We start from the raw sequence: 27253 nt of genomic DNA on the forward strand, positions 1-27253 counted from the left end.
CTATTATTTACTTGAATTTAGTACTAAGTACAACTATGCCTAGCAAATTGTAATACTTACTCTGTTAATGTTTTTTCCTTCATATAAAAAATAGTAAACTCCACAAATAAAATATTTCGCAGCCACAACGCAACAATAAAAGATAACAGCTCAAAGATCCATACAAGAAATAATTACATTCGCACCTACTCTGGTCCGAATCCATATAAGTACTAAAATGTAGAAAATAATATGAAATAAAACTTTTAGTTGGCTGCAAATATTATAAATTTGTACAACCACTTGCCATCCTCCTTTTTTGTAAATATGTACATAATAATATGTAGAAGATAGAAAATAGAAATATTTTCAGAACAAAAAACCGGCGGCCGCAAATTGGAGTTTTTATTATTTTATTACCCTTATCTTTTCATATGCAATTATGAGATAGCAAGAGAGTGGGATGGACGTATAGGCCGGACAAATCATTGTGCACGTGTGCGTGCACCTGGCATTTTCTCGTTTTTTTTAGGTGTGTTGCCGGAATTTGAAAGAATGAAATAATCGTACTATTTTTACTATAAACGTATTTCCTGTAGCGACATCTATATGAATGTTGTAGTACTTTGTTAGATGAAACGGGACTTCAATTTCCGTTGATAAACAAGTTTAAGTCATTTCCAGTCGCACTAGAATTTGTGTCTAATGAAATTATATTATATGATATTCTAACTAACTATAATATAAATTTATGACAAGATTTTTACCAAATAATATTGATTAATTACACTAAAATATAATGTCTATAGATAAATGTCAGCGAAAGTTTTTAAATACGTTATTAAGAAGTTTTTTTTTTTCACTTAATCTGGCGTTAACAGAAATTCAGTCATTATAAATGTATACTCAATACGATTTGAATGAAATTTCACTCAATTTTTTGTATAGTGCATAAAATACGTAGCCTCATCTTTGTGTATAGGCGTACCTTATATTTTTCGAAGAGTTTATTTGAGTGGATACCTACAGGTTTCTTGTGCCTACCGCTGGCAATACCCTTTGCCCGTCCGCTTTGTTGACACAATTTTAGGGACGGGCGGGTTCAGAGTTTAATTCCACGGCATGTAATTAAAATGAGGGTGATTTATTGGGCGACGAACTTGGTCTCTCGGAGGAGCAATACATTCATCTCGGCGTCGCGGCAATTATTATTTGCGGTGATTTCGACTGAAATCCGAACCTGAGTGTCTAAAAACGCTTATCGGTTTCCTTTGCCAAGAGACAGATTTTTAATATATGCAAAGTACACGGGTGGTTTCAACGGCAAAGTAAAGTTTCATAAGAACTCGTCATGAAATATTTCATGCTACCATTCGTTTACAAGTCTTCTTTACTTGTTTTTACAGTTGTATTTTATCTATTCTCCTGATTACTTGTTGGAGGAGAAAATTTTTCCAACGATTCAATAATGCAAAACAGCAACGTTTTTTTTGCACAATTAAAATCTTTGTCCAGCCAAAATATGACGGCAGACAATAAATTGGCTTTAACATTTTTATCGAATTTATTAAAAGTTTCTTTTATTGTTCCTGAATTTGTTGATTGAATTTCGGACCCACTTAGAAGATAAGGCTACATAAGTACTTAAATCCTACAATGAAAAACGATTTTTAAAGTGTGATCCGTATTTCATCGGAAACTACTAAAATATACATGATTTAATTTATTAAAAGTGGGTGGCTTGTAAAAACCGAAGAAAAAACCTACGTGAAAAACATATATCCCAAAATGAAATTTCTCTTCAACCTGCCTGTTTCATTTGTTTCACGTCAACTTTCAATTTCATAAAAGCGACATCAAAGAGCGTGCCATTCATTTCCATACAATTTTATCTATACTTGGATGACCACGTATTCAATCTACTAGATTCAAAGAAAGATATCAGATATCATACAAATAACAACTTTTGTCTGGTTACGAGGCACATCCAGATTCAGTTGAACAAAGGATGTTATAAATGTAAATCAAATCTCTTTAACTTCTATTGATATACGTTTAACAATTGATACAACGTTAATTAAAAAGATAAATTTTGCTATAAAACTGGAAGCAGCCTCCCGTCCAACTAACGAAATAATCTATACATGTTGGATTCAATTTTAATGAAAATTTGTTTTTTAGATTCTCCCGAATAAATTGTACCACCTTATATCCCAAAAACAATTATACCCAGCATGTTGTTTTAACAAGTTTGGGCTATCTATCCATTCAAATAGAATTATTATAGGTACAACTTTTTAACGGTGTCGTTTTGTCTCATCGTTATTCCTTAAAGGTTTAAATGGTAAGAAGTCTTATACGTGCATCGACAGCATCCGGCAGACGAGTTTGTATATGGCGAGCTCTTTTCTGTATGTTTCTTACCTGAATACTCGTACCTATCGGTTCATGAACTGCTAGAACCCATATTTATTTCAGTATAATACCCCACTGAAATAAAATTTGTGTCTAACAACGCTAATAATCTAATTTAGAATATCAGTAATATAGGTACGTACATATGTAGCAGTACCTTTCAACTGTGACCCCTACCAGGACGGAATATGCAAATTTTTCTTATTGGCGCCATATTAGGTATATTTTCGCTTTTTTAGTTCAGCACGCCCTATATCACGTAAAATAAAAACGGGCATTCTTCTTATTTTTTTAATTTCGTTAAAATTCGTAACACAATTATGTCATATTCTCTCAGCACCATGAATTCAGTCACTAGGTAACCATTTTTCATCTACTGTAAGTTTCAGAAAGGTGAAATGGTGAATGTTACGAATGACCCGGCGGTCTGATTTTCTGCAGACTTTGAGGGTTCAAAGGATCCAGAACCCCTTTTCTAACCGTTCGGATTAAACAGATTAGATGTTTTATACTTGGTGGATTCGTTTGCGGAGAAAAGGAACTAAGTATGTATGTAGGTATTGTACGAGGATAAGATTTCAGGAGAAGCTAAACGTAACATGAGAATTTTTAGCAAAACTTACATTACATATTATTATGTAGGTATCAAATAAGACACGTCTTTATACTTTTATTTTCTTTCCGTTTGTAATTATTATTCTAGCAACATACCAGTGATGAAATGAAAAGCAGTTTTTCCGGAGTGTAAAGAATTATTTTTCGTTAAAATATTTAAAATTCTACTCAAATCTCTTCAATCACCTCATAGACAGATAACAATAATAATAGTATATTATGTTACTAGGAGTAGAAGGCGATCATTATGTGTTGAGCCCAAAAGTTTGCTCGCCGAGGCGTTAGCCGAGGCTGAGCAAATTGGGCAAAACACATAATGAGCCTTCCACTCCGAGTGACATATACTATTTTTTCTTCAAGCGTGAATATAAAAAATTACTAATTTTGAAAATTTATAGCGGATAACGCGATGTTCAATCTCAGCACAAAATAAAATCAGTAGGTAGGTAATACTATTTATTTTATACATTTTATACATTTTATTGATTAATTAAACATGACAGTTTTAACCACTTTATTCATGAATAAAAAAACAAATGTAACAATTATTTTTCTTTAATTTGAATTAAACGAATAAACATCTAAATTACCTACATGTCTATCATCAAACTTTATTTATTAACATGAATATTAAATGTGCAATTTTGTATGGTACAGTTGTTGATATTTAAAGCGCTGCTGGCTGTCTTTTTTTCAAAGTTTACAGTTCTGTCGTTGAATACGTTACTTGTAATAAGGTTCTCAGTTTCAGTGTTAACAATTGTACCATTATTAACAGAAAAGTCTTCGATTAAATTATTTTCAGGATCAATATTTACAGTTTCGCTTGATGTACTTGGTTCATTATACTCTAATGGGTTTAATATTTTCATCGCTNCAATTTCCAGTAATTCTGGTGGTGTGCACTGCATTTCTTCAGACATTTTAAAAACGACCCGACGCGACATCAAATTTCAACTGACACTTAATGAAACGTCAAAGCTTCTTGAATCTTTAATTCGTTGCTAGGATACTTACCTACACATTGTTACATTTTTTTACTAGTTAAAAAATGATAAATTTTTGTACTAGTTAAACAATAGGCTGCTTCTAAAGGAGGTGTTGCACTATATAATATAAGTATTATTATACGCTTGAAGAAAAAATTAATTATATTTAAAAATTGTCAATAATCCAATTTTTACAATTGTACCACAACATATTAAAAATGAACTTTTTGTTCAAATTACTTAATGCTGTGCAGCTGGAAAAAAGGAAAGGACGATTTTAACTGATATAATCGAGTAAAAAAGAAAAATTTTTTTTACAGCGTCGTCCAACATTGAATATACCTACCAAACGGAATACCTCCGGCGAACACACGTCTTATTAATTAAATCTGTAAGAAAATTAATTCTGCAATAAATAATCCTCCGCCTTGCAACAAGTTTTCTCCCAGGCAATTTAGAAAACGTTAATTACCAACGAAATTTATGAACCTCAACTGTTCATGCGTTATCCCAAAGCTGCTTATTTAACAAGTGAGTGACTCGAATTCGCTTGTTTAGAGAAACCGGCTCCAATAACGTTAAAATGTGTGTTTTATGATACGATTACTGTCCCCTTCCGTACGTCTACCTACTATACATACATGTAATAATGAGCAAAGATGCATAACGCGCATACGAATCAGCGATTACGAAATACTGCACGTAGTTTTGACAGCGTAATGGTTGAATGTTAAATACACTGTTACGGTTATGATATATACAGCACGGATGCATATCTTAAGCGGCGTGAAATATTTCTGTATGCGTATACGATGCATTTAAATGGGTTAGGTTTTATGTGCATGATAATGTATAACGTGCGGAAGATTACAAAGCACGTAAAATATGAGATGGAAAAGTCGTTGTGAAGTAAAACATAATTTAGCTTTGTTTAACCGTCTGTTGCAAGTTTTATTTTGATGATACTAATAATAACAAAGTAGTACCTACTCTGACGGTCATTGCAAAAGGCAACAAACTGTAAAACGATTTGCATAATGAGAAACGTTTTTTTTTTTATATTGTGTCGAAAACCAATATCATTAAGCAAATAAAGAAAATTGAAGTATTGTGAAAAAATTTATTTTCCTATAACAATAAAGCTACTATAAAATAATAAATACCTACACAACGTAAATAAATTTCAAGTTTTTCGATAGTTTGTCATGAATTTGTTTGATGAAACTTTGAATTATCAAAATAATGAAGATAAATGAAAAAAATAAATTCATAATTTCCTTTAATACAAATTAAGGTTTCTAAAATTTTCTATTACAAATTTGACAATATTAGACGAAAGTCAAGAATGCAACATTTGACTAAACACTTTGTGAAGCTGGAATGTGCTTGTGAACAAAAACGTGCCCCGCTTATTTCGTAAACACGGTCTTACTTGATAACAATACTCGAATCATTTTCAGAAATGCTAAATAAAAAAAATTAAATCTTGTAAAATTACCCAGAAAAAGTCTTTCATTTCAGCACATTCACCATTTTGCGTAAATCATAATGTCATTTCTCTCCTCAAAACGTTATCAGGTTCACATCCCTCTCTCGTTTTCATTCGATGGCGACAAGTCCATAACGAACCCTCGTAATTTCAATTAATGTCGCCTAGTATTTTAACAGGGCCATAGTAATTAGTCTTTTCTATAAAATAAAGCCATTACGGAGACCTATACATAACAGAAAAGCGTACAGTTCCTCCATGGCTGCTGTGTCGCCCTTATAACAGCGCGGCAATGACAAAACAAGGGTAAACAAGGGGGCGGTTAAAATAACGCGGCATGTGCTGACGAAACTGTTTCTATGAAAATGTAAACTTCACTGTTGTTTGTGGTAAAACTCGGTTTGGAATATAATATGTACACATCTACAAGTAGGCTTCTGCTTACACGTCGGAAAAAATATATCAAAATTAAAAAAAAAAATGTTTCATCTTGCGAAATAAAGCACGGCGAAAATAAATTAATTAGAAGTAAGTATATGTAAAAATAAAGTACTCCATACAATAAGAGTTAAACACTTTAAGCAACTTTTTGTTTTTCAATAATTAAGCTCCAATCTACATTCCGCTTTACTGTTAAAATTTCGCACCATTCCTTGTTCAAACAGATTTTAAAATTAGGTTAACGTCCAGATTTTACATCGTGTTTATGCTTTACGATCGCATTGCCATTTGCAAGTGCTCTATTCATATTCAAGTCGAATTTAATGGGGTGAGAGAATTAATCTTACAAAACTGCAGCTCTCGCGACATCTGATTGCCACACCATAAAGTAAAACACTTAAATACATACAATACATACCGAAAAGTTATGCTCCGTGATATTTAACATTTATTTCACTTTGAGTTGGGGATCTAATATTTGAAATTATTACTACTAGAAAACATTCATAATTGAACCTATGAGATGTATAAAAAAGTGGAAAGCTCGTTAAAATAAATCAAAGATCAAATAAAATTTCGACAAGTTTTAAAAAAAGATCTAGTTCTGGAAAAACTCATATTAAATAATAAAATAGACTTATAGGTATATGTGGACAAGCTCTGTGGCTTGCGTACACTTTAATAAACTTGCAGAATGTGTTTTGCACAAAGATTTCACGAAAACAATGGGCTTATGAATAATTTATAAACTGCAAATTCTATTCTCGGATAATCATTGGGCGGAAAATAGGCTCAATGTCAAAATAGCATCTCACAAAATATTACAAGGTATAAAATACGTCCTGATACTATAGGTATAAGACAAGACTTTGAAAAAAAAATAGTAACTGAAGATAATCCAATAATGTATTTTTTTTTAATAACTTTGTACTTAATATTTAATAGTATCTGTTTACGGCATTTATTAAGGTATTTGAATATTAAAAAATGTAGACGTATGTGGAGGTGTATCTTTTTAGTGGTAGCCGTATTAATACCTTAATAATCACGTACTTATCGTTACATAAATAATGCTGAATCTTTTCCGACTGTCAATCCAGTAGCCGTGTCGTACATAAAGCGGATACGCTAAATCTCTTGAGATAACCATTTGCAACTAAAACATGAGTACCTAAGATTTATGAATGCATATGAAATCGGGTACATGCGGTAATTACTTTATCCGTACATTGTGCAACCTAATTTAGAGATTTAGACGAAAATGGAAACAACTGGATATACCTAAATGAAAATTATTATTAAAAATATGTAAATGCACATTCTTTACATTGTTTCAATTTTATATTATATTTTTATTTCAGTATAGGTAGTATTGACTATCTTTCGGATATAGATATCTTGGACTGTGAGGACGAATATAATTTTTGTATCGTTATTATACGATATTGAATTTGCAACATGAAATAAATTAATTTCAATTCTATAATTTAGTAGACACCTATATCGGGCTCTACATTATGATCCCATTTTCATGCCACTTTTAAATATTTCAGTTTTTAAAGTTCCTTAAAAAATTCGCGTCCATAAAAGTAGCCCGAAGATGGGGTGTATGAGTGTATAATATGTATAGATCCCGAGAGTAGTAGTCAAAGAATAATAATTAAAAATAAGAATTGTGGGGATTTTGAGATTCCTTTTTGAAAACCAATAATAATGCGGTATGTGGTAGTTACGGTTTTATTTAAAGTGTAATACGTAATTATATAACAAGGCCCCATCCAGGCTTACGAGTTATTTAATATATCTTCATCTACGTCTACATCTAAAATATATTCATGTATTCCTTTAAATATAAATTCGCTTATTTTAGGAGTGTTCCTGAGTTGTTTTTAATTTGATTCTCGTCTATATGATGGATGTTTGATATGCAACATGCTATGCAATCAACCGGATGGGACATAATGTCGGTGTTTAATATCGGCTAGCTATAAATCTTCCAGGATTGTCAGTTTTATTAAACTCGAAAAAAGTAGATAGAAGATTTGATTGAAAACTGTTTACCCCTGACGGAACGAAATGAAATCGTACAGTTTCGTTGGAAAATTGGATTTAGTATTTAACTGAAGTAATTACGGAAAAGTGATGGATGGAAAAATAAATTTACATAATTATTGTTTTACATATGACTAGAGTCCTGTTTCTTGCTTATTATAAAAACACAACTGATTTAACTGTGCAGTGTGTAGGTCACAGGTTTCACGTCATTCTGTGTGATTAGGCATTCATTTTTTTTGTTTTTTTCATTCAGGTAAAGCGGTACCCTTCGTGGAGCTCACCGTAGCCCATGCTTCCGTTCTGACCATCCTCGCCATCAGCTTCGAACGCTACTACGCCATCTGCAAACCTCTGAAGGCCGGTTACATCTGCACGAAAGCTAGAGCGTCCCTTATTTGCCTTCTGGCCTGGTTTGTTGCCGCCGTTTTCACAAGGTAAGTCTAACTCCGAGCCATCGACTTCTTCTGAGTACCTTGTATGGCACGAAGGCGCATGGGCATGTTAGTGGGGTGGCGGCTAACATTTCGAAAAAGATTGCTGCAATTAAAGGTAATTTTCACACATGTGCAAATATTGAAGATAATCCTTCTTTTGTGTCTAATACGTAATCAAGTCACAACCTAGATTTTCTCGTCAAATAATGCGGAGAAAAGGAAACAATCTCGTTAAACGCCAATAATAAACTGATCCGGCAAATTTCCTTGCTCCAAAACACGGGCATTTAGATAAAATCTTATATGTCATAATGTTATACATAACAGTAAACTATAGCTTGAAATAAACATCATGATATAGAAGCCAGGTTATCGACCAGCTTGTTAAAATTATGGAAAAGACGGGGACAGGCTTCGTAACTTTCCATCTTTCATCACAGGTTTTCATCTCGATCGTTTTATTTCTTTCTCGTGGGTCAACCCATATATTTGATTCTCTTTAGTAGGAGAAAAGATATAAACGGGAGATATGGGATTGCCACTCTCTTCTGGCAATATAGATGCCGTCCAACTTACGTCGCAGCCTTATTATCGCAGAAGATATTGAATTTTATATATATTTTAAGTCGCAATATAAAACGAAACGTCTTTTATAACATATAACCGGAAGTGTTCTTCGTGGTTTTGTATTTTCACGTCCATAATCACTTAATAGATTTGCAATATTAATAAAAATATCCATATAAAATGTTATTATTTCACGAATATTTTTTCGGAATGCTACGCTGCCACCTACTGCTTACAAGCATGGTTTGTATGGCTGCTACATTTTCTTTTTGACAGCAAGATATACCTCTCTAACTAGGCCAGATGAACTTAGCCAACCACTTACAAAATGAGACTCATCGTTCTGTGATTATATACAATTGACTTATACGGCAGATCCTAGACAGATGCGGTTTTTCGCAAGCAATACCTACACAGAATGTCTACTATAAGAGGGCCACTCCTATGTATCTCGCTTATTATACGACACACGTCAAAAATCTTTATATGTTTTTTGTTGGATTTTTTGAGGCCTTGATGCTCGTAAAAACAAATTTGAGATCCATGGCCAACTTTGTGAATAATCATAAAAAACGGAAAAGTACCAAAAATTTAGGGTCGTCTAACTTTTTTATTTTAAGAGATAAAGAAAACTTATTTTCATAAATTTCATGGTAAAATGGATATCTTTCACCTAGTGTAAACAGATTTTTAAAATATCGTATGTAATTTGCTGCGCCCTCTACCCGTATCACAATACCCTGTATATTTGTAGACATGTGTGCAACAAAGGCAACGGCAACGACTTTGCGATTTATACAAAAATTTCCAACAAAGCTATTATTTTCCGTCTGGTTAGAGAGGGAGCCTTGCTTGCATCCACGCTAGAGCTTTACATCCTGATTTATAAGCTGCACATAACTGCTCCCAACTGTGCTTAGCTCCACCATGTACATACTAGAAGGTCTGTTCATATTCTATCTTTAAACTTCCTCATTATTATTCCTAGGTAGTTGGAGTTATTTATAAAAGTACACTTTTTATATGTAGCTGCCACCGGCTTCGATGGTACCAGACGCAACTACTTGATATAGACATAGAGTATACGAAGCAACGAAACTATGTTATGTTCTAAAATTAGTAGTTACAACTCGTATACGAAAATAATACTAATAATAATAATAATAATAATAACACAACTAATAATAATGATGATAAAAATAAATCTTATTAATGAAGTATACTGATTTATTTTTTATACAGTAATACCTACTTATAATTTCTAAAACTGCTGTATGAAACTTTTAAGACAACAACGGGAAGAAGCCTAAATAAAAAATTTTATATACTTATATAAAAAATAGTTCCTGCGAATTTTTTCCCCTTTTGAATGTCCAAATTATCGACGCCTATCCGCCATTCTAAAATATATTTGCATCTGTGCCCTGGGATATCCAAAATGTCAGGCTAATAAAATCAGGCTCAACTTACAAATTTTTCCAAGAACAAATATTATAATCTATTTTATTGGCAGGAAAAAGATTAATGGTATTTTTTGGGTATTATAATAGATTGCGGCTGATAAGCCACCATCACGAAACCGCAAAGTAGGAAATGTTCCTTATACTTGGACAGTATAGCAATACATTTTTTTTGTGATAAGTATGAATATTTAATTGTTGCTTGCCTTCACGTAAAATATTTTAAGAAAAATTAAATTATTTTACTTCGTAACTCTATTATAATTTTTATATCTGTTTTGGAGACAAAAAAAATTGTTTCAAACCAGAAAACACGATTCCAACGATTAATGGCGAGTAAAACCAATAAAAGCATTTTATAAACCTCCCTCTAGTACGTAGAAAGCATAACCGTCCATCAACCTCAAACAGCAAACAAGTATTGTCGATATTTTTTGTATAGCGTTACACTCTCACAGCACATCAACACCCACAGCCGATCTTTCCAACAGAGATTCTGTTGCCTACTCTTTTAATTGTTATGAGAACTAAATGTACCGTTGATTTAGACGTTACATCCTGAAGGAGTATTATATGTAATAACAGTATTTTGTGTAGTATAACGATAAAAAAGTTACTAAGAGAGATTCTTGCAATTTTTTTAAATTAATACAATAGGGTCAAGTGGGGTTAATGTAAACAGATTTGACAAGTTTAATTTTTTCCGTTTTGAATTACTCGGTAAAACTATGTAACGCTGTTTTTTTAAACAACGACTGTGTCAGTATGTTGATTGATGTTTATACTTCATGATACATTGAATAAAAAATTGAAATGTAAGAATTTTTCAAAAAAAAAACAAAAAAAAAAGTTATCAATGTTTACATTTACCCCAACACCTTAGGGGTAATTGTAAACATCTGGATAAGGAACCAACCAACATAACGCGATAATATAAGGGGCATTTGTAAACATTCCGCATTTTAAATTATTTTAGAAATTTCAGTGCTGTTAGGGTGATGTTTACATTTACCCCAAAATGAATATACACATAAAAACATTTGCATTATTTTATTTCAAAACAAAGCTTTAAATTCTAATATGTATAGAAACTTTTATAATAGTAATTTAATCGTAAAATTAATTTTCTAAAACAGGTACAGCCTTTTCAAAATGGTAATAAATTCTTTCTCCTTTCATTTTAATTGTTGGAATGGGCAGCACTCCTATTATTTGATCTTCTCCCACAAAACTTATGTCTCTTGACTGCACAGCAAAATTTTGCATTGTGTCATCTATATGCTTTAATCCTACCACTTCTACATCTTTATCTGCAACAGTTTCAACTGAACAAACATATTTGTACATTATAGTATTTCTTTTTCCCCCTTTAAACTGCACAAGTACAAAACTTCCATTTTTCAGTTTTGAAAGAGGTACTTTCGTTATTAAAATAGGGTCTTCTTCAACAGGATCATCTACGTCCCAAAGACTATCTTCCTCACTAAGAGATATATCTTCTTCACTCTCCTCACTTGAAGTGTCGTTATTTATATTTGGCTTCTTCTTTTTCCTCTTTTGAACATTTGCTACTTTTGTATCTTTTAGTTCTTGTAGATTTCTTTTAGATAGTTTTTCTTTTTCTTCCCTCTTTTTCTTTGATTGTGTCTGCTGATTCTTTTTCTCTTGTGCTTCTTTCAATCTTTTTAGGACCTGCTCTGTTGTTAAAACTTCCCCATACCGTAGTTGTTTCAACCTTGGAATAACAATTTTTTTTGATGGTGTGATGGTTACATTTTCTTTTTTTTTCGGGAGAAGAAAAAAATAATTTTTGTATTGATATTTCAGATGAGCTTGCATTCTGATTATTATTCACTTTCAAGTTATTTTGGCTCAACTCTTGTAAGATTTTTTCAGACGAACTATTAGATTCAGATTGAAATTCTGGTCTGGGTTCAATTTTCCTTAAACAGCTAGATGTGCATGTTTCAGCTGAGAGATGTTGGCATAATGGAGTGCTCTTTGTTCGAGTCAATGATGTATCCTGTTCAAGAGGTGGAATTACGTCTATAGGACTACACAGTGCTGGTGTATTATTTAATATCTCAGTAGGTTCTTTGTCCTGTTCAGGCATTGCCTTGTGATTTTTTTGTAAGTAGTCTTCTAACTCCTGTTTTTTGAAGGCACTTTGTGGAAATTTGTTTTTATCTACAGGAAAGATACCGCAACTTCTAAACCCTGATATTATGTTACCTGGTTTCATAGCATGTGTCCAAACTTCCCCCAGCATTTCGACAAATTGCGTCTTTGTTAGGCGACCAGTACCTTTTCCCATATGTTTTTTCCCAAAGCTAATTAGTTTTTTCTCCCAGAAAGTTTTCACTGGTCCAAAGACACATTTGTCTAGTGGTTGCATCATATCTGTAAGGTGGCTCGGCAGTTTTATAAGTGTAACATTATTTGACATGGCCTCTTCAATTATGCGAACACTGATATGGCTAGAATGTCCGTCATAAATAAGAACGCATGCTTGATCTGGAATGGACATAATTTCACGGATCTTTTTGATATAGGGTATAAAAAGTTCAGTGAACCACATATAGAACTGCGGTTCCTCCATCCATCCATTTTTGGAAGCTGCATAAACAGTTCCTGGAAATGCCTTCCCAGAGGTCCATCGGGCTTGAACTGCAGCTCCCTTGAACACAATCAAGGGAGGAAGAGCCGAACCGTCTGCTTCTACACATGCAAGAACTGTAGTTGATTCACGTCCCGATCCTCCAGAAACCCTCACCAAAGGTTTTCCCTTCTGCCCAATGGCCCTTAAGCGACTAGGGTCACTTTTGAAACCCGTTTCATCTGCATTAAATATAAAACAGCTCTTATCTTCTGTATGTAGCTGGAGACGAGCAAAAGTGTCTTCTAGTTCTTCATAAAATGCGTAAATAACACTTGGTCTTCTGGAATCTTTTCTACATTTTTGTAGGTGTTCTGGTTTTTTTAGTGAAATAAGATTTTGGTGCCGTTTTATGAAAGCGTAGTACCAATCGTTTCCAGGTCTGTTATTGACAAAAGGAGTTACCAAATTATGGGAGTTTACATATTCTTGGATAAGGTTGAGAAGTTCGTCCTTATTACAAGGGTATCCCGCGTTGGCCCGAGCCAGCAAGCATTCAACAATTTTGTTTTCAATTTCCTGGGTAAAGGTGGTTTTACGGCCACGACATGTATCAATTGCTGTCTTTCTCCCATTAATTCTTTGTGAAATAACAGCAATCGGTACATTGTAATACTGAGCGGCTGCTCGAAAAGTCATATTTTTGTTTTTAACATCACTGACAGCATTAACGAGGTCTTCCTTTGTGTAGGCTACTCCACTGGTTTTTGGAATATATTTTCGAGGCATCTGAAATTAGAATATAATATTATATGATTAAATTTATTCGATAATATTGTTTACTTTTACCCCAAAATACTGTTTACGTTTACCCCATAACGTATTTCGGAAGGGGTAAATGTTAAAACAAACATGGATACATCAAGTGATTATATTTCAACATTTTAAAACAAATATAGTACTACTTACGTCTGCCCTACAAAAATTATCCACCAACTTCACACAAGCACGCAAACTGAAAAACAAAATTTCTGCAGTCACCTTTATGAGTGTTCAAAGCAAACTGAAGAAGTATGACTAGTAATAGAATTCTTTTGTCCACCACTGGAAGAGGGGATTGCCTTGTAGGATTGGCGGCAATTACATATTTAGCGGCAAATTTAAACAGAAAATTATACATGTTTACAATTACCCCTGTTTACATTTACCCCATCTGACCCTACCAAAAATCTAATTAAGCAAAAGTTTAACATAACAGTTAATACTGAGGGAATTAACTCCCCTATTAGACAAGGCGAAAACCTCGCATTCGTGGGAGAAATTTTCCGAATAGATTTTCTTGTATATTCAGATTCGTGAGATGTTCCTTAACATGAATCAAGATGATGCCGGCCGGAAATCTAGTGCCTATTTGTTTAAACAAACTTTTTTTAAACGAATTGTAAAAATTGTTTTTTTCTTTCCGNACAAATAGTTTTGTAATTTTTGTTTTTAAATCATATTTTAATGTATTTATTTCACTCCTCTATTGTTTGTAAGATACATTGTTAAATTTTTATTTATGTTACATTTTTTATTAGAATTAGTATTTTTTTGCCGCCCCCTACCAGACTGCCGCCCTAGGCAGCTGCCTTTCTTGCCTATTGGATAAATCGGCCCTGGTTCTGTGATTATATACAATTGACTTATACGGCAGATCCTAGACAGATGCGGTTTTTCGCAAGCAATACCTACACAGAATGTCTACTATAAGAGCGCCACTCCTATGTATCTCGCTTATTATACGACACACGTCAAAAATCTTTATATGTCTTTTGTTGGATTTTTTGAGGCCTTGATGCTCGTAAAAACAAATTTGAGATCCATGGCCAACTTTGTGAATAATCATAAAAAACGGAAAAGTACCAAAAATTTAGGGTCGTCAAACTTTTTTATTTTAAGAGGTAAAGAAAACTTATTTTCATAAATTTCATGGTAAAATGGATATCTTTCACCTAGTGTAAACAGATTTTTAAAATATCGTATGTAATTTGCTGCGCCCTCTACCCGTATCACAATACCCTGTATATTTGTAGACATGTGTGCAACAAAGGCAACGGCAACGACTTTGCGATTTATACAAAAATTTCCAACAAAGCTATTATTTTCCGTCTGGTTAGAGAGGGAGCTTTGCTTGCATCCACGCTAGAGCTTTACATCCTGATTTATAAGCTGCACATAACTGCTCCCAACTGTGCTTAGCTCCACCATGTACATACTAGAAGGTCTGTTCATATTCTATCTTTAAACTTCCTCATTATTATTCCTAGGTAGTTGGAGTTATTTATAAAAGTACACTTTTTATATGTAGCTGCCACCGGCTTCGATGGTACCAGACGCAACTACTTGATATAGACATAGAGTATACGAAGCAACGAAACTATGTTATGTTCTAAAATTAGTAGTTACAACTCGTATACGAAAATAATACTAATAATAATAATAATAATAATAATAATAATAATAATAATAATAACACAACTAATAATAATGATGATAAAAATAAATCTTATTAATGAAGTATACTGATTTATTTTTTATACAGTAATACCTACTTATAATTTCTAAAACTGCTGTATGAAACTTTTAAGACAACAACGGGAAGAAGCCTAAATAAAAAATTTTATATACTTATATAAAAAATAGTTCCTGCGAATTTTTTCCCCTTTTGAATGTCCAAATTATCGACGCCTATCCGCCATTCTAAAATATATTTGCATCTGTGCCCTGGGATATCCAAAATGTCAGGCTAATAAAATCAGGCTCAACTTACAAATTTTTCCAAGAACAAATATTATAATCTATTTTATTGGCAGGAAAAAGATTAATGGTATTTTTTGGGTATTATAATAGATTGCGGCTGATAAGCCACCATCACGAAACCGCAAAGTAGGAAATGTTCCTTATACTTGGACAGTATAGCAATACATTTTTTTTGTGATAAGTATGAATATTTAATTGTTGCTTGCCTTCACGTAAAATATTTTAAGAAAAATTAAATTATTTTACTTCGTAACTCTATTATAATTTTTATATCTGTTTTGGAGACAAAAAAAATTGTTTCAAACCAGAAAACACGATTCCAACGATTAATGGCGAGTAAAACCAATAAAAGCATTTTATAAACCTCCCTCTAGTACGTAGAAAGCATAACCGTCCATCAACCTCAAACAGCAAACAAGTATTGTCGATATTTTTTGTATAGCGTTACACTCTCACAGCACATCAACACCCACAGCCGATCTTTCCAACAGAGATTCTGTTGCCTACTCTTTTAATTGTTATGAGAACTAAATGTACCGTTGATTTAGACGTTACATCCTGAAGGAGTATTATATGTAATAACAGTATTTTGTGTAGTATAACGATAAAAAAGTTACTAAGAGAGATTGTTGCAATTTTTTTTAAATTAATACAATACTCGTCATTGTTTACATGTCTGCTTCTTTTTATATTCCTGCTCGTTTTTCGTCAAACACTATTGCAATGTGACTTAATAAATTATTCATAAATGATTTTTGTTAATAAGAATAAGAACTATAATGGATAAAAATTCAATATTTATATTACATATAATTTTAAAACAAACTGTCCACACTCATTAAAAATAAATTATGTGTTTAGTGGAAAAAAAAACGACGTCAATCAAAGGTAAACCGTGAAAATGTTCTAGCAGCGAATTAGGTATTGACTAATTACCTAACAGTAAAAGCTATTCGTTAAATTGAAGTCAAATTATTATTTCTGTTATTTTCTTACAGCTTGTATCGCCGACTGCCTTAAAAGGAAACGCGTTATACGGTGATATACGGAAACGGATAGGTCGATTAGTTAGGCGTTGTCATTTCTGTTTTAAGTGGTATGTCTCTAGCTAGATTTCAGTTGTTTTATATTTTTAGTACATTTAAAACAGTTGTTCACTCTGTTGCAAATGGTTCGGAAAAATTATTAAGATGGATCTGATGTTCGGGTGACTTAGAAGAATTTATTTCATCGGCAACAAAATTGCATTTAAAATGGTACACACCACATACCCTACTATCAATAATAAATTTGTATTTACAATTTCCGGCATAGGTATGTCGTGGCTTATTACTTACAACTTTTTTCTGAAAACTGTCAGATGTATCTCTGTTTCTAACACATTTATCGGTCAAAATAGATTAGACAAAAATCCATACCTTTGAACTTTGAACTAAATAGCATTTTCATTACCATGTTCTAGATATTATGTGATTTTAAGATTTCCATCAAAATAAGTTGTAGATGAACATTAAGTAACTGAAGTATTTATTTTCCATTTTATTTTTTCCACACTTGCTTCACTATGCTATGCTCAAGAACCTCTGTCAACCGACTCGGAAAATAGAAGCATTGCGGCTCCCCCTTCCTCTGCTGTTAAATTTAAATGGTCCGCGTCATTGAAATAATTCAATAGAAACTTCCTTCGCGGTACTCTTTGTCTAGACTTCAATTTAGACCCTTAGCCCATCGAACTAGCGTTGTGAGTTGTGAGACGTGACAGGAGAGCCTTGCAAACATTTCTGTGGGAACGGACTTCTGTTTAAAAGCTGTTGGATGAAAGTTCAACTGAAAGGTATTTGTTGGCGGATGCCACGGATCGCTTACCACGTATTAGTTTTCTTCTTGTCTACGCGTTGGCACTCATCGATTTTATTTTTGTTGCTAGAAGAATGACTCGTACAAAGCTTTTTCAAATCTTCTGTTGAATTAATAAGAAATGTATTAAGATACGTATATTAAATTAAATGTTGTAAAGGAAACTACTTATTCTTTGTTATTGCGAAATTTGTGTTCATGGTTGTAAGATGTTGATAAATCGGATAAGATATAGTGATAGAAATCGCGGTTCGACTGAAGCTTAGCGACGAAAAGTTTTCGGGAAGTTGGACGGTGCAAAAGAAAAAATAATCAAAGGATGATAGAAGTGATGATAAAATGTCATATACATTTTATTTAGTCGATGTTTTTCCCAGAAGGCGACAATATTTTTAAGTAGTATTTAGGTAAAAAACGTACGTTAAGTAAATCTAAGTATATAGATATGCGCACATTAAAAATATTTTTACAACTGAAACTGGAAGCTATTTAAAAAGAAAGCAAATCAATTTATTAATGTGATTCTCCTTGAAATTTGATACGTTTAAAACTATGTATATACAATCTTTTTTTAACGGTTCTTTTGCTTTTTATTTTACGTTAAATGTATTAAGCCAATACAAATTCATTCTAAAATTATTTCTAAAAATCTCATCAAATGAAGTCATAAATATACTAAAAAAATTAGCTTCGTATAGTAATACTATAGATACCAAGTATTAACTTGTCTATGAAGTTAGCACACCTAGATATTTGAAATCACAGATTATAATTATGACTTCATTTGATAAGATATTTAGAACAATTTTTAAAATTAATCTGAATTAGTTTAATAAAGTAATGTAAAAAATCATTATGTTCGCTACAACATCTGACAATAGATAACTAAATTAATACCTAAAATTAATTTTAAAATTTTCACAAAACGGCATTAAACCAAGAAGCTGCTTTTGGAACACACGGACTGTAATTAAACAATTTCTAAATTGAGATAGCAATATTTCCAAAAGTCCGTTATGCTATTAAACTGGAAAACTACAATCTTATTCGTGATATTTACATTATACGCTTCACTTGATATGTCAATATTTACGTGACAACCCAACGCTTTGTTCAATATAACTTCGTGAAATGAACTTTTGATAGTTGATTTATGAGGGACGTTTTAGATTTAATACAAGAAAAAATAATGCCAACTGAATCCAAAATAAAATGTTTTTTTTTCTGTTTCGATATATTGATATATCATCAGCGTTTCCTCTCAGTCCCGTTCTCGTTTATTCACGAAAAACTTATACCATACATTTTTTTTATGTAACCTAGAAAGGAAGAAATGTCTAGAAAAGATAATACTTATCAAATGTTCTATTTAGTTAACAAGCCTAATCTGTGTAAGGCGGGTAGTTAACTGGCTCCGTTATTCCACCGAACCCTAACCAAAGTGGCTAAAAACAAAAGTTTCTCGAAGTCGTGTCACATAGAACTGTTTTGTCGAGCCACAATGACAAATCGTAAAAGTTAAATGAACTGAAAATAGCGCTGTTGTTACTTACGCCTATTATACATACATGTATAAATGTATTGGTCATCCACTTATAAATATTTAAGTTACAAATTCATATCAGCTTAAGGTGGCCATATTCCTGGCCGAGAAATGGTGAAATTTCTGGCGTTTTTAGGTACTGAAATCTTTAAAAGTAAAACGTGTAGAACAAAAGTAAGCACAAAAATAAAATCCTTGATGTTTTGTTTATTCATTGTTACCATTTAAATTTACCCAAATAAAATAATAACTAAAAAAAAGCGTTTGTAAAACATGCGTTTGCTGTTATCCTAACCCCACATTTTAAGAATTATTTTCACGTACTTATAAATAAAAGTAAACAATTTTATATGTAGGACTAAGCAAGTAAATGTTATAAGAATATTTACATGTGGAGTTATGTTTAAAAAAGTTAGTATTTTCGTAGATTTCAGTACCTAAAACCTTGATGGTTTGATCGTTTTTTGCACCTGTTTATTTCTTTGAAAATACCCAGATGGCATGACATAACATTCCTATTATTTGATAAGCTTTAGATTATTCAGTTATTAAATGTTTGAAATTATTTGTCTTTGCGGAAAACACTATTTAAAGAATATGGGGCCCTTAAGTAAGTAGGTACATACCTATTAAGTAATATTAGATTGTGTTATTATGTCCGTATTATACATTTTGTGACTGTTGCAGCGAAGACAGAATGGGAAGGTTTATATTCTGTGTCGCATTATTGTCTCATCCGGCATATTTTACAATTTCATATTCTTTGTAGGTACTTACTTACCTATTCACACGGGGTATTACAAAAAAGTACTTTAAGCCTTAACCATAGGTTTCTTGGGGGAAAATAATAGTATGTACTACTTGTCTGTTTAAATTTTTAATATTACTCAATTATTATTTAAAAAAAAAAATTATATTGCGTTACTGATGTTTTAGCAATAAAAAACTCCCCGCTTAAAACAAATTGTTCTTTGCATTCCAAATGTTCAAGAAAACAAGAAGAAATTGGAAAGAATAGATAACCTTCGCGCGAATGAGAAATTTCCATTTTTCCAACTCTATAGTGTATCCACAGATAATAAAGTAAATACGAGCGCCTCCGATAGGTACATAGTAAAATATCGGACACTATACAGATTTTTCAACAATTGCGCAGTTCCTGGAGATGGAATAGTATACATTTTGTCTTATCTAGGCTAGAAGAGCTCTTTCATTTTTGATACTAATCATACAATAGTAAGTAAAAACAAATCTTACTCAAACAAGTTTTTTGCAGGAAAGTAATAAAGTAAATCATACTAAACGAATATAAATGAGTACTTACATGTTTTTCTATATAACGGAAAATATAGCATATAAACTACTAAATGTGTTATTTCTACACTGCTATTCTTCAAACTCCTATCCTCTGTTAAACCTTACGTGCACCTCTGTCTTGTCTTGTGTATCCTCAATGTCGCTGTCTTTGTGTCTGTGTTGTATAACCTTTGTTACAGAATAACACCATCACACATTTGTGTAACAAAACCTTGGAGTACTGGTCACAAAAACTGTATACAAGAGGAAATACTATTTGTAGAGTTGCCGTTACTGATATCATTTGTATTTCATAATACGTTTTTCCTAAATTATAAGTAATTAATAGGTATAATAATGTTTTCTTAATATTTTTCTTTGAGAGCATTGAAATTTCTAATATTCGTAAGGGCAAACAGCACAGCATTTTCAATTTTATATTTTTAAGAAAAAGTTTTGTCTCATATACTTATATAAAAAACATACAGGGTGGTCTTAAATTGTCTCCTGATATTCTCAGGATGAATAGTAGGTACCTACATGAAAAATAATGTTACCTTTTCATGAAAAAAATTAAACAGATATAGGTACTCCTTTAAAAAAGGATGGCAAATATCAAGCTTTTTGAAATAAATATCTCGGAAATCCTCCGAGATTTTTTAATGACATTTTATGTAAACTTGTATATCGGAAAATCTCAAAAACGGTCCGATTTATATTATACTCTTTAAGGCTCTTATTATCCATTTATTTTCGGCAATAGTTTACCTACAGAGTGACCCATTTGAAAGCGGGCCACCCTCATAACATTTTTATTTATTAAGCGATTTTGACGAAATTTTTTTTCAAATGTAGAGAGAGAAAAGGTGTATTTTGGGGCCAAGCGGCGTCCAGTTTTTTTTAAAACCAAGGCCTACTAGGTCATATTCAGAGGCTGAAAAATCCAGAACCCATATTAGCGATTTTTTTAGAAAAAATCTGCGTACGCCACTGGATTCGGCGTCCCTTGAAATNGTATACAGACAACTTCTGGCGTGGTAAAAGGGTTGGTTTTTGGTATTGCACTGGTGCGCGCATCTGAGAAAGCTTGCCGCTTCTTGCCTTAAATCGAGAAAATTGAAACTGCCGTTATTTCCAGCCCGATGCTAGGCATAGCCGAATTCAAACACGTCGAGTACTTCGACGGCTCCAAGGTACCAGCCTGCCACACACTAGCCAACACTTTTTGGTCCGCCCTGTACTTCCTCAGCAGTATTTTCCTCTTCTTCATAGTTCCTCTGATCATCCTCCTGGTACTGTACTGCATCATCGCCAAAAACCTAATATCCAATGCTGCCACGATGGTACTGAACAAACACATTGACAACTACTCCATTAGAGCCAGAAGGCAAGTCATCCTTATGTTGGGCACCGTGGTTTTAAGCTTTTTCTTGTGTCTAATACCTTTTCGGGTGTTCACACTTTGGATTATAATAGTACCGGAGGAAAACGTTTACCGATTAGGAGTAGAAAAGTATTATAATATCCTCTACTTCTGTAGGATAATGGTGTACTTGAACTCGGCCATCAATCCTATCCTGTACAACTTGATGAGCTCCAAGTTCCGATCCGGATTCATTATTTGTTCGGAAGCAAGACGGAAGCTGTATTTCAAACGGTCTAGAAACGGCACTTTCAGCACCACGACGACCACCCGGAGCAGCAGTACTTTTAGAAGCAGTCACGACGGTCACAATTATAAAGTGTGCTACAGGCCCAGAAACAACTCCATCTTAATAAAAAACTGCAGTGACTCTCCCGACTCCAACAGAAGTAGTGACTCACACTCGAACATCCTCAGGGACAGCCCAGGCCCTAGACACTTAAGGTCACTGAAAACTAGCAGTAAAGACGAGGAGTTTGACGATTCCGAGCGCAGGAGTAGTCATTGCAAGGCTGAGTTTAATGTTTTTACCGAAAAGGTGGTTGATCAAGGACAGAGAAGTAATCTGCAGAAGTTCCTCGACAGCAAGTGTTTTAACGAAAACGAAGAACGTATTATACTGCACGAGAAATTTTTGAAGCAGAATCGCAAAAACGACGAAGAAAGTTTTTTGTAATTAGATTTAGATCTAAACAAGATGGTATAACAAATCGATACACGATCTAAAATATTTATGGTTTCATTTACTTTATTTTAACATATCATAAACGTGTCATTAGGACATTATACAGGGTTCGTAGCGGCCGGGAAAACCGGGAATACCGGGAAAAGTCAGGGAATTCGTTATTCTTCATAAAAAACAGGGAATAGTCAGGGAATTTTAAAAATATTCATGAAAGTCAGGGAATTTAATGTTTGTAACTGGAAATTTTGTGAAAGCCGGCCCTGTGTTCTTGAAAGAGAAAACTATTTGTGGTTTTGAAACCTTTATAAGAGGTTCTTAGGGTATAAAAAAGATTATGGAATCCAGTCGAGAAAAAATTTAATGCATAAACACCAATTAGTATGTAAAAATGAACTACAAATGACCTGGATTTTATTTTTATAAGTCAGGGAAAACCTGGAAAAGTCAGGGAATTCTTCATTACTTTTGAACTATGAACCCTGTTATAGATAGTTTCACAGAAATAAAACAAAAACAAAAACTATGTTTTCCACTCCCATCAGTTGTTGTATTACGGTATTAGGCAAAGGATTTCCATTTCAACTGCAGAAAAGAAGGTTCTTGGTACAGTAACGTTTCTAAATAATAAAAAGAATATATGTATCTTCTTTTATAACCTTTCACCTTATCAAAGCTTCCCTTGCGCTTTTATAAAAACATGCACAGAGATCGGAAGCGACTTAAAGTTATACCAACTTGTTCGTCTCTCAACGAATCAACCATAACCATATGAGCTGCATTTATTGTATCATTAAAGTGGTAATATTTGTACTGTAAATTGATGTTTACCAAAGATTTAGTGTTAGCCGTTAATAAAATTATTGAATGTCTTAGTTGTTTCTTTGTTAGGTAATTCAAAATCAAAATACATATAAGATTCTACACCAAGTAAATAAACAATAATAACCGCAATATATTTCTACCCTTCAACAAATTACATAAAGTAAGTATATTTTTCTATTTTCATTAGTTTCATATACCTAGTTATAAAAAGTATTTATCTAGAATTGTTTGTCAGTTCATCTACTCCCATCTCTCATAGCATTTTTGTACAAAACAATTTTTGTAGCTGCAACTTGAAAGATATTTGGAGTCGTAGTTATCACCAATTAGTGTTTTGTTATATAAACCTTTTAAATTACAGTGTTCTATCAAATGTTATCTAAATTGCTTTAACAAAGTATAACCCTAATAAGAACATAAACTTTTAACGGCACAATGCTATTGTGCGAAAGTCGCTTTGCCATTAACTGCTTAAATTAATTGTAAACTTCTAATTGGAACATGTCGTTAAACTTAAAATTTATTATAAATTAATCTGAACTTTTCGTTAAACATCTATATTTAGCCTAAACATATATAGTCTTTCCGAAGTCAGTTGAACATGTAAAAAAACGCCTGGCAATAAAATTTAATGACTTTCATAGGCACCCCTAAAAAAGTTTTCTGCTTAAGGTAAAAAATTATAATAATTTGTATATAATGTGTAGAAAATTTCTATTATATATTCATTTGACCAATAACATATTTTAATTATTTATGCCCTCAAATAATTTTATTATTGATGGTAAATTTCGATTTGTTCCATTTCAAAAGGTCTCCAAAATGCGATGTTGTAATAATATTAGTAAACAAAATATCCCTCTTATTTCTCCCTTTCGCAATTGTAATATGAATGATTAATAGAAGGTGTCTATAGTAAATTAAAATTACCTGAATCACCAAATTCCGCATTGCTGCACTGCACTGCTGGGCAATTTGGCAACCACTTGTCAACAGCTGAGATTTATCACCCAGTAGCCCAATGCAGCTGTGTTTGTTTTCCTTTGCCCGCGCTCGCATTCTTCAACTGGGCGTATACACTTTTACCACCTGCACGTTTAATTCTACCAGACCTGTATATGGGTATGGTTAAATAAATATGGGAACAAGTTTTTCAAATATTTCAATGCCGAGTTGCTGTGTCAGCGGCCGAACCTGGTACATACTGTCAACCTCTTGGTTCTTCAATTGATATCGGAAAGACTAACTTATAAATTACATACGCTTAGTATAATTACGCATACCTACACAACAATCGGATTATGCGAGCAACTCTTTAACAACTTAAACTGCACTACTGAATTTTAAAAGAAGAAATAAGTATAGATAATTCTCTCTCGTACTTGCCTCATTCAAAATAAATTAGAATCGGTCACTAAAATCTCTTTGTAATAGGTGTTTTAACGTTTTGTATCACCTCCTGTAGATATACGTAAAATCAATAATGGTGATAATTACGACATGGTTGTAACCTCGAAACTAACACGGATATTAACTGTTTTCAGCCCAATCCTGGCCATCACCCAACATGGTCCCGAAGAATACGTGGACGGCTCCATAGTATTCGTCTGCTTCACTCTAGTGGAAGACCTCCTCCCTTGCGCGTTCTTCATAGGTTCCATCGTAGTATTTTTCATATTCCCTCTAGCTATTTTAATTTGTATATATGCTCTCATAGCAAAATCCCTGATGGCCCACCCCACCATGGCAGTCTCGACAAGATCTAACGCCCTACCTTCTCAAAGCGTGGCCAAATACAGGAAGCAGGTAATTCTGATGCTCGGCACCGTGGTCGCTGCATTCTTCATCTGCCTTCTGCCTTTCCGGGCCCTAACCTTGTGGATAATTGTAGCACCGGCCGGGTCCAGCTACGAAATAGGTTTCGAGAACTACTACAACATACTCTACTTCTCCAGAATTATGTTCCACATAAATTCGGCGGTAAATCCCATCCTGTACAACGTCATGAGTTCGAAATTCAGGGGAGGGTTCTTCAAGCTCTGCGGACTGAAGAGTATAAGGAAGAGATATAGAAGGAAGCCAGAAATGACCAGAAAGAGTACCACCAGTTCCTCGGCGCATACCACTTCCCAACAAACGTCCGATTCAAATCTCAAAGGTAGCAGGAGTCATTCTAGATATTCCACTAGCCTCAAGGAAGTCAAGGAAATTCCTTCCGAGTGTGAATGTTCCACGAGCGCAAACCAGAGTAATTTGGCCAAAAATGCCTACATCAGAGCGCCTCTGCACATCGCGCATGGAATATGTGGGCAGAAACTTCCAAATGGAGAGATATTCGTCTGAAGAGTTACACTTCCACTTGTCTGTGTTATTAAGTAGGTACTTTTAATGGAGATGTAAAAAATTTAGACCAATTTACTGACAGTATTTATAATAATAATATAATATGAGAAGGAAGCTAATTAGGAAACAGTAAAATTACCGTTTATCTGAAGATAGCAAATGTAAGGGATCTGATACCTAGATTTCTCGACAAATAGTATAAAGCATCACAGCCGATTTGTTCAATGTTGGTCTTATTGTTAGCTTAATATATTTTATATAAGTACCTATAAAATTGTTCCTAAATTCGACAATGTTCTCAATTAGTTAAGATAAATAATATGTTCCCATAACGATGTAGATATCAGAAAATGTTTTTTTATTACAAAAGTGTAGATTAATATTATGTAAATCATTAAAATAATTAATTCAGTGATCACTTTTAGTTGGAACAAAATATAGGTACCTATTATTCCCCAAAGGAAAGGTTCTTCAAATATCTTATTAAATTAAATTAAATTAAATTAAAAAAGTAATCTCTGGTATTAATTTTTTCAACTTACATCGATAAGTTATCTTTTACAACTTTCAGGAAGATAAGATGATACATGCTTATAAGTTAAAAATGTAAATAATATATTATTCATCTGAAATACCTCTTAAAAAATAATAAAGATAAATTGTAACACCAAAAGATATTTATATATAGGTAATAACTTTTCGTACGCATCGTGAGTTTGAACAATATTAATAGGGATAAACGAAACTGTAGTCTGAAATACATATACTTAATTTTTTATTATTGCTGTTGCTGTTAGATATTATTATTAGTTATTATTGGAGACTGAATAAAATATAATTCTATACCTACTTTACTTAATGTTAATACTTACAAAAGTGTATATTTTTCCACCAAAAGAAAATATAATTACCTACAGCTATATTATAAAACTGTCATTAAAAAACAAAAATATTATTTTACTTTTTAAAATGATGTAGATATAAAAGTCTGTATACGATTGCTCCAAAATCAAAAGACAATATAGAGGAATGGTTATTTCATCGGTGCTAGGTACTCGTAGATACTTAATTCAATTTTTTGTATAATTAGTAGGTACAATATAATTAAGTAATATTTAATACCAAAGACCAATAATTTATTGAAAATAACTGAAATTTCGTACTGAAAGAGCTTGCTACCTAGTTAATTTTTTAAGTACAAAAAAATAATCATTTTAATGTACGGTACCACAAAAAAATTTCATGTTATGATATCTACATAGGTATTTACAGTAAAAACTTACATATTTTTTAATACTTATACAAAAAAATTAATTCATATAGAATCATAATCTTCATATCATTTTTTTTGTTTGTTCACATAGCAGTAGCGATTAAAAACTATTTTGATAAGCATCTAGTCATATTTTTGTATTTATCTAATTTTATAAATACTTGTCTCA

The 27253-nt window shown here is 32.8% G+C and overlaps 2 protein-coding genes across 2 annotated transcripts in view; both read left to right on the top strand.

The window, feature by feature from the left end:
* The window catches only part of LOC108908934 (QRFP-like peptide receptor), a 71133-nt gene extending 48496 nt beyond the window's left edge, over positions 1 to 22637 (top strand). The window contains exons 2-3 of the mRNA XM_018713124.2: positions 8237 to 8417; positions 21677 to 22637. Of these exons, the coding sequence (XP_018568640.1) occupies positions 8237 to 8417; positions 21677 to 22637 (1142 nt within the window). The remainder of the gene's footprint in view (positions 1 to 8236; positions 8418 to 21676) is intronic.
* Positions 22638 to 24968: 2331 nt separating this feature from the next.
* Positions 24969 to 25811, top strand: LOC108908935 (growth hormone secretagogue receptor type 1-like). The gene has a single exon (XM_023456171.1). The coding sequence runs from the start codon at positions 24969 to 24971 to the stop codon at positions 25809 to 25811; it is 843 nt and encodes a 280-aa protein (XP_023311939.1).
* The last annotated feature ends 1442 nt before the right edge of the window (positions 25812 to 27253 follow it).

Source organism: Anoplophora glabripennis, unplaced genomic scaffold, assembly GCF_000390285.2.
Source record: "Anoplophora glabripennis isolate ALB-LARVAE unplaced genomic scaffold, Agla_2.0 scaffold373, whole genome shotgun sequence".
NCBI lineage: Eukaryota > Metazoa > Arthropoda > Insecta > Coleoptera > Cerambycidae > Anoplophora > Anoplophora glabripennis.